Here is a 9,141-nt window from a genome sequence, read left to right as displayed (position 1 = left end):
TCACTTGACGTGTGGTGCAGATTAATGTGGACCTAATAACATTGGTGCAACGATCCGCTGTTTTCCCATTTTAGCTTCAATGCTAGTTAATACACACACACACACACACACACGGAGGATTACACAACAGTTTTTAACAGATATTTCCTCCAGATATATTTGGTATTTTCCACGCTTAATGCCACTCGACAGAGGTGCGCTGGTTAACGAATATTACACAAGCCTAGTTTATGAACTTTACCTAGTGCTAACATTAGCTAGCAGAATATGCTACCGGGATTGCGGCAGACAAAATATGTGACTGTTGTCATAAGTTGTGTAAGATTTCTTCTTTGAAAAGTGTCAACAACAAAAAAAGAGACTCAACCAAAAACAAAAAAAGTTTTTAAAAAAAACTTAGTGATTTTTGCTTTGACATAATTTTTTTTTTTGAATAATTGTGAAACAAAACTAACTCCATACTGAAAAAGCTGTAAAGCTTCGACAGCTAGAGCTCGAGTATAAGGCCAGATTCCCAGTTCAAACAGCCAGTGAGAGCCCTACTAGTAGTTCTGGTGGGCCCTCTTCTATTAGATCCTTTGATGTTACTAAGTATGTGTCTTTAGTACCTGAGTTCCGAGAGACGGAGATTGATTCTTACTTCTCTGCTTTTGAGCGAATAGCACAGGCTTTACAGTGGCCCCCTGACGTTTGGTCTCTACTTCTATAGTGCAAAATCCATGGTAAAGCTCAAGAGGTTGTAGCCGCCCTTCCTCTTTCTGACACCCTTAAGTATGATGTGGTTAAAGCTGCCATTTTGAAAGCTTATGAGCTTGTTCCTGAGGCTTACCGGCAAAAATTTAGGTCTTTTGAGAAGAGCCCCTCTCAGACCTATGTAGAGTTCACCAGAGAAAAGGGAAGTCTCTTTGACCGTTGGTGTGCTTCAAGTAAGGTGACAAATTTTGACACTCTGAGAGAACTTGTTCTATTGGGAGAGTTTAAAAATTGTCTACCTGAACGTGTTGTTGTTCACTTAAATGAGCAAAAGGTAAGGCTGTCTTCTGCTGCTGTGTTAGCCGATGAATATGTGCTTACGCATAAGTCTACCTTTCAGTTTATGCTCACTGAAAATGTGCCTGCTAAAACAGTTACGGACCAATCCACGTCAACTCCACAAAAAGATGACGGGGAATGTTTCTATTGTCACAAAATGGGTCATCTTATTGCTAACTGTTTAGCTTTGAAACGAAAAGAACAGAACATTTCACAGACCAAACCAAAGAGTGTGGGTTTAATTAAGAGAAAAGCTCATGTTTTAGGAAGAGCTGAACATGGCTGCACTCCAGATCCATGTTTTGAACCCTTTTTGTTGGATGGATGTGTTTCATTATCTGGAAAGACAACAGATCAACATCCAGTTCGCATTTTGCGTGATACGGGTGCCTCACAATCTGTTATCTTAGCAGATTTCCTACCCTTTTCTGAGATGTCTTCTTGTGGCTACAGTGTGATACTGCAAGGACTTGAAATGGGTTATGGCCCCCGACCTGTACATCTGGTGCAGTTACAGTTAGAACTAATTTCTGGTATTTTCCCCATTGCTGTTTGTTCTGCGCTTCTAGTTAAAGGTATTTCCCTTTTACTAGGTAATGATATTGCAGGTGGTAAAGTAACTCCAGCCCTGGATGTTTCAGATGTCCCCTACTCCCTTTCTAGGGAGGAAGAGCCACCACAAACTAACGTCCCTGCTTCCTGTGTACTCACGGGAGCTCAATGGTTAAAGGAAACCTCTGAGAAAAATGTTGACTTGTCTGACAGTGTACTTATGTCAACCTTTTCAGAGGAGGAAAAACTACCGGTTAAAACACAGGTGCCTGCAGTCCACCAAGTGAAACCAGATGTGCTACAAACTGCTGTTGGTCATTCTTCTTCAATAACACGATCTCCGCCTTGTGCGGCCCTGGAGGTGGATTTAGCTCCAAAAAGGTGTTTCTCAAGTGTGGTAAGTGCTGACAAAGCCAGAGTTGAACCAGTGTCATTTTATGCTCAGTGCTGCCACAGCTACCCCCCCTTTTCGGTTTCTTGTTAGCCTGACAAGGTTACTCCTGTTGTTCACCATTCCATTTCTTACCAAACTCCACTGCAACCAGACCCAGAAATGTTTAAGATGTGTCGCTGGAAAGTCAAAATTTTGTTTTATTTAGCACATTTTGTTGTAAGTCCTTATATTTTTGACTATTGTTAATTTTTACCTTTTATTTTTGTCAAAACCCAAACAATAAACCCCTAAATTGTTAAACCTTAACATCTAGGTTTTTTTAATGTTACTTCCCTTTCCCCTGGCCGAGCCGGGTCGTAACAGTTCTCCAAAGCCTTGCTAATAACCTAATTATTCTATTCAGGTGTAGTGCAGCAGAGGCACATCTAAAGGTTGCAGGACACCGGCCCTTGAGGACTAGGGTTCGGCACCCCTTCTCTATAGAGGTCAGGGCTCATAGAAGGCCTCTTTAAAATACCAGTGGTGCCCAAAGTCGATGGTGGAGGGCCGGCATCCTGCATGTTCTGCATGTTTTAATTCTCTCCCTGGTTTAACACACCTAGATCAAATGATGACTCATTAGAAGGCCTAAGAAGAACATTGACATACTGAAAAGATTGTTACTTCCACCAGTTTTAGCTGTGTGTTTGAGGTAATTATCCTGTTGCAAGACACATGACCTACGATTGAGACAAAGCTTTCTGACACTGGGTAGGACATTTCTTTCTAGAATCTCTTGATAGTCTTGAGATTTCATTATACCCTGTACAGATTTAAGGTAGGGACAGTGTTCGTTTCTTGATATGCTTCATTTTTCCATCCAAGCTGATGTGTCTTGCCAAGAAGTTAAATTTTTGTCTCATCTGTCCATAGGACATATTCCTAGAAACTTTGTGGCCTGTCATGTAATTTGGAAAACTATTCTGGCTTTTTCATTAATTGTTTTCAGTAGTGGTCGTCTCTCATTAAGTCCACTTTGGCTCAAAAGACAGGTGGTGCGATCTGACACTGATGTTCCTTGAGCTTCAAGTTCACCTTTAATCTCTTTAGAAGTTTTTCTGGGCTCATTTGTTATCGTTTGTACTATCCATCTCTTTGTTTGTACTATCCATCTCATCAATTTTATTTCTGCAGCTATGTCCAAGGAGGTTGACTAACAGTCACATGCGTCTTAAATGTCTGAATAATATGTGCAACTGTTGTTGCAAGAACATCAAGCTGCTTCGAGATGGTCTTATAACCTTTACCTTTAACATGCTTGTCTATAATTTTCTTTCTATTGTCCTGAAACAACTCTTTCCTTCACTTCCTCCGGTCCATGTTAAGTGTGGTACACAAACGGCACAATGACTACATGGAGCTCATTGAAAGATTACAAGAATGTAGACACCTGTGATGCTAATTAGTGGACACACCTTGATTTAACATGTCCCTTTTTTTCAGGGATGCCATCATTTTTGTTCAGGCCTGTTTCATGAGTTTATTTTTTTAGCATAATCTGTTGAAGCTTGTTTGAAAAGCAATGTCTGACTTTCATTTGTTCATTTTCATATAAATTTTATTCATTATTACCTTTGTCAGATTCAAGTTACTTCTGTGACCATTGTGGTTTTTTTCTTTCATTAACCAAGGGGTACCAACAATTTTGTCCACATGTGTATTTGCAGGTGGGAATTATTAATGGTCCCCACAAGGTATTACAAACAAATGCGTGCTCGCTTGCACGCACACACACACACACACACAGGTGTTTAGATTCAGATGTTTTTGAGATACAATCTTAGTTGGACCACTAAATAACTCCATTGTAATATGCTGTGGAAAAGTTGACCTAATAGTATCTGTTTGTACAACTAGAATTGCCACAAGTTAGGTCTTTGTGTTTTTATATATATATCTATATATATATAAACGATGAAATAAACCTTTAATGGAAGCCACCAAATCAAGAATTTATTGTCACAAGCACAGTTTTGCACAAAATAATGGGTCACATTTACACAGTCTAAACAGGTCTAGAAGTCAATGTACAGTTTACTAGCTAACCAACACGTACTAAATACACACTCACATTATACACAATATCATTAAGACTTACACAAAAATGTACTCTGTGAATGTTAGATGAGTTGACATAAAAATCACAATATTGAAAAAATAATAATTTTAGATCCTTAGCAAAAGATGTCTAAAGTTTATTCCATTTGTCAAGGACATGCAGTTCATCATGTAAACATTACTTCACTGCAAGCTGTTATTCAGCCTTTTGTTTGATGAATATATAACAATGAATTAAAGTCAAGCAGTGAAAGCTGAAAACAGACATACTGCACACTGCTAAGCAGCAGGCTGGTGTAATGAACAGTTAGCGTCATGAAGTGCACTTTAAGCAGTAACTCAGCAATGGTATACTAAAATTTCTTCATTTTAAAATGCATTTAATCCTGCTATAGTTGCATGAAGTGTTTTCTAAAAATCAGGACATTACTACATAGGGAGACAGGGAGACAGAAACGGATTGTCTTCTCCTGCTGCTCTCTGCAGTCAGTGATCCTAACACAAGTCTTTTTCTTTTTTTTTTCATTTTCCAACCCAAAGGGCTTTAGGTATGGACATACAAAATAATTGTGACTGGACTTTGCACAGTCCAGTCACTCATCCCAGGTGAAAGGAGAAGAACACTTTGAGATGAATTAGAGGATGACAAGGTTTGTTCCAACTGCAGAGCAAGGACAAACAGACTGAAGAATGGTTTATACCCAGTAGCCATAAAAGCATTAAATGCCATCTAGTGCTATTTATCTATTTATCAACCATAGTCCATGTAATTTTATTACATGACAATAAAGATTATAATTTATTGCTGATTATTGTTTGACACCTAAACAGTCAATCTGCAGATTGACTGGTCAGTCTGCACCAGTTGGGATTTACCAGCCCAAGATCCAGTGGTCTTTAAAGTTTTACCTGCTGATTTATTGTCCTGGCTGATTTTAATTTAATTTTAAAGCCTTTATAACACAACAAACAGCTGAGGCGTCTGACGTGCATCAAAACATATGCTCATTATTGTCCCTAAACCAACCCAGAGAGATTGTGACTTGTCCACGGTCCAGGCAGCGATCTGTTCAAAGCTGTTCCACCTCTAATCAGTAAAACATAAAGGCAAAAACTACTTTATGTTGCTGCTTTTCTTCTGCACTGCATTGCTAGTTCCTTTATTGTTCCTTTATTGTTGTATTGTATTGTTGTATTGTGGTACAGTATTTCAAAATGGATGCGGAAAGATTTATTTTTGACGTTGAAAACTATACATAAGACCCACAATGTCGTCATTATAAAGAAAATGGCAAAACGTCTTGCCCAGTTATCCATTTCTCATGAGATCTGCTACTTGTCAGACGTTTAATTGAAATGAAGATATATAAAAGGAATTCTAATGTAACATTTCAACATTTTATAAAATATTTACATAGTGAACCAAATTCCTTTTGGTGACTGTTTGTTTTTTATGGAAGGCTACGCAACCTGCTATTTGTCAATTACAACTGACAAAAATCGCAGATCTGTTCTGCGCCTTCGCCTATAAAGATACGACTTCCTTCAGGTGAACTTTATTTAATTCAAAAATTAAATAGCTGAAGAAAGCTTTACATTGACCATAACTGAAAAAATGTTCTGCGGGTTCCTTGGTGGAGGTAGAAGTTTGGAGTTCAACAGAGAACGAAAGAATTGCAGCATTATTCTTATTTTTGCTTCACATAATCTGTTGTTACCTTTTACGATTTTTACTCAACTAAGACAATCTAAATTGAAGAAGTTTTATTATAGATACATTAAATGAACATGAACAGGATCTAATACCCAAAAACATTCTAATTATTTGGGTATTAGATCTCAATTGCAATATAAATAAAAAAAAAAACTTGATGTTTTAGATTAGATGAACAGTTTGAAAGTAAAAATCATAGCATGTAGGACGAGTTGAACATTTAAGGTAATACACAGTTTTCCATATTCCTCTTGTTCTTTAAGAAAACTAAAAGTAAGTTCTCCTTCATCCAGTCTTAATGATGGTGATGAGCTCTGACAGATGCGACTGCTCTAGTTAGAAGTTCAGAATGCTGACCATAGAGGACACACGCAGTGACCTGAAAATCAACGTTCAATCACAAGCTGAGAAAGGTTCGACTAACTAAGACTCTCCATTAAGCAGAATCCCTAGGGTGTGAGGGTATCCACCAGTTCATTCTTCAGGCCTTCTGGTCTGGATGGAGCATTATTTTGCTATGAGATGACAGTAATGAATATGGAGATAAGAGTAATGAATTACTATGACATTAATTTTTCTAGGTGGTCGAGTGCTGCTCTTATAAAAAAAAAATAGATGAAACATAAGAAGCAAACATAAGTCCATTGGTATGTCGTAGAGGCGACCTTTACTCAGAGAAGGGTGGAAACATGCCGAGATCCGCAAAATCCTCAATGTTGTAGTTTGCTGTCCCCTGGGTGGGATCTCCAGCCATAGGCAGCATGTCCTACAGAGACATGGGGTCACAGGTCACATGTCTGCAAACAGGGGTCAAATGCTGAGCGCTTTGGGTTGTACCTGGAAGACCTCTGTCTGGCTGGGGTTGGCGTGTGAGTGCTGCTCCCCTGACTGCTGGGAATGATGCTGGTTCTGCCACTGGGACCAGACCTCACTGGGGCGACCCTGGAACTGGCCTCCACTTTGACCACCTTCTCCTGACACATCTGGAAACATCAAGATTTATTGGATCACAACTTATTTTTGTAATATTCTACTTAGTATTTAGAAATTATTTAGCATCTTCCTTTCTGATTCTCAGACAAAGACTATGTCAGATATTTATTTATTAATGTCACAAAGCATTAATAAATAAATTCCTTTAGGGAAGGAAGCCAAAAGGCATTGCTACAGAGGAAATGGATGCAAACTTCTGACTCTGAGTTTTATTTATTAGTAAATAAATCTATGACAAATAAGAAATAATTGTGGTAATTCTAACTGAGCTGAAACAAGAGAAGATTGATCTGATTTTACTTCAGAAAGAGAAAAAAAGGTAATTTTTTCCCCAACTGTATCTGACTAGACACACATGGTTCCAGTCTTCAATAAACTTTTTAACTGTGATACAGTTAGATAAAGAGCTACTGTTAGTCATTAATAATTTGTATCTTAATATTTCAGTACGATGGTATGTGGATGTCATAGCAAACAAAAAAAATAAATCCTCTTACTTTATAGACTTTGCTTTGAATGCCATAAAAATGCCATAAGTTTAATGAGTTACTTTAATAAATGTCTTATTAAATCATTAAAGAATGTAAGATACAGTTTTTTAGAAAAAGCTGTGATTTGTTAAATTAATGAAACAATGCAAGCAGTCTCTAAGACACTAAGTGTTAGACTTACTAGGAACATAAAAACATGTTTCCTCTCCTCCCCAATTCCCATTCTGCAGTTTACAGAGAAATGTGCCCTGAACACCATGCCCCTGCCCATGCCCCCAAATCCCTTTCTATCCACCCTTCATTTTACCATTAACTATACTCCCCCAGATACAGTTGCCAGTAGATTTTTATTTTGCTTTGTCTGTTACCTTGCTTCTAACCTTATTTAGTCGGATTACATTTACATTGTCAGATGTGCCAAAAACAGCAGTAAGCTTCACTGACATGGTGATTGGAGAGCAAAGCTTACCAAAGGCTGTGCTGCGGTTTGTCAGGCCTGAGTAAGCATTTCCACTTGGCGAGGATGTTGCTGGGGATGACAGTGGACTGTAGGAGGCAGGGTCAGTCTGGTAGTTGTGGCCAGAACCGATACCAAACGGACTGGACTGGGATTTGCTGGACTGGACACCAGAAAAACTGGTTAAAACGGCCATCTATAAGTCAGAGATGATTTAAAAAAACACGTACTTAGTTTACAATTCCTGTTGGTACAATCCTGTTATGCATTCCTGGAATAAACAGGAATGTACCAGCATCTCACTAAGATGAAGAAACTTATGGATTTAATTTGTGATCATTGGAACAAACAAAACTGTCTGGGTATATTAAGTGAAGCCTAAGAAATAATAAAGCACATTTAGTTAAGCAAAAAAAAATGTTCCAAAAATAAAACATTTCATTAGCAAACAAGGTATTCATCTAGTGGCATAAAATTATTTTTCACTTTGGTTTTATCCTAAATTGAAATGCTCTCACAGCTCCCAATGCCCTCTCTTCATACTTTTGCCCCTTTTCCACGGGCTCTACTTCAGCAGCTCCGCTCTACTCGACCCGACCTGACTCCACTCTACTTTGGAGTGAACGCATTTCCACAGACCCGGCTTAATCTGTAGCAGGCTGACGCCTCCTGGCGGTGAGGGTATAGAGCCCCCGCCTCCAGGCGCCATGTGCTTGTTACTATGCGACCTAACAGTTGTTTTTCTGAGACAAAAGAAGAGAGAGCAGAGCTATTTTTTAAAGCCCGATTGTGATTTTTCTGAGATTTCATGAAAATGTGCAGTGAGAGGAATACTGCATATGTAGCAAGGACAGCTGGAGGAAAGCTGTAAGAGCCTTTTATCCTTTCCCGTGTTTATGGCCACCACGGGGCGTATTTAATTTTGAGTTCTGAGTGTGTCTGAAGCGGGTGGGGTTATTTAAGGTCAAGCGTGATTCTTTTCAGGTGTTAATGGGAAGAGGCAAACAGTTTTCAACTGTTTTGATTTATGCTGGATTCATATGGATCTGTGGAAAATGGCAAGACATTTTCCATATGTCTTGCCATTTGATTATAAGTCATCTATTTGACTTATAGTCAAATAAATGATAAGTCATTTTATTTGACTTATAATAAATTACTTTATTATAAGTCAAAGTGAAAATCGGCAGTATGAATCTTAATTGAGCGCACGCCTACCACGAACAGGAACCAGTAGCCTAAAATACAGGATTTTAGCCGCTGCATTTAGGTAGAAAACTGCCTCGTTTGGAAGATCCACTTATCCGGCTGCATTTTGGTTCCACGAAGCTGTAAAGTAATCGCCGCACCGTAGTAGGCTATTGGAGCCAGCCAGACAAAGTGAAAGGGGAACAAGGAATCGGAATCTGTG

General features: G+C 38.7%; 1 protein-coding gene across 1 annotated transcript; it reads right to left on the bottom strand.

The window, feature by feature from the left end:
- Positions 1-3,957: 3,957 nt before the first annotated feature.
- On the bottom strand, positions 3,958-8,167 carry LOC103132340 (aryl hydrocarbon receptor nuclear translocator 2-like). Its single transcript, XM_007544126.2, has 3 exons — positions 7,743-8,167; positions 6,627-6,772; positions 3,958-6,555 (listed from the first exon to the last, which is right to left on the bottom strand). The coding sequence occupies exons 1-3, from the start codon at positions 7,924-7,926 to the stop codon at positions 6,457-6,459; spliced, it is 429 nt and encodes a 142-aa protein (XP_007544188.1). The 5' UTR covers positions 7,927-8,167; the 3' UTR covers positions 3,958-6,456.
- Positions 8,168-9,141: the final 974 nt, after the last annotated feature.

Source organism: Poecilia formosa, unplaced genomic scaffold, assembly GCF_000485575.1.
Source record: "Poecilia formosa unplaced genomic scaffold, Poecilia_formosa-5.1.2 Scaffold1004, whole genome shotgun sequence".
Lineage (NCBI taxonomy): Eukaryota > Metazoa > Chordata > Actinopteri > Cyprinodontiformes > Poeciliidae > Poecilia > Poecilia formosa.
This window is presented reverse-complemented; position numbering and strand designations above follow the sequence as displayed.

Bases quoted from the DNA above. Each gene is read 5' to 3' on its own strand.
- LOC103132340 (XM_007544126.2), bottom strand. From the start codon at position 7,926: ATGGCCGTTTTAACCAGTTTTTCTGGTGTCCAGTCCAGCAAATCCCAG. The intron at 6,773-7,742 runs GTAAGCTTTGCT...TGATGTTTCCAG, and splicing joins AAACCGCAGCACAGCCTTTG to ATGTGTCAGGAGAAGGTGGT. The intron at 6,556-6,626 runs GTACAACCCAAA...ATGTCTCTGTAG, and splicing joins GCCAGACAGAGGTCTTCCAG to GACATGCTGCCTATGGCTGG.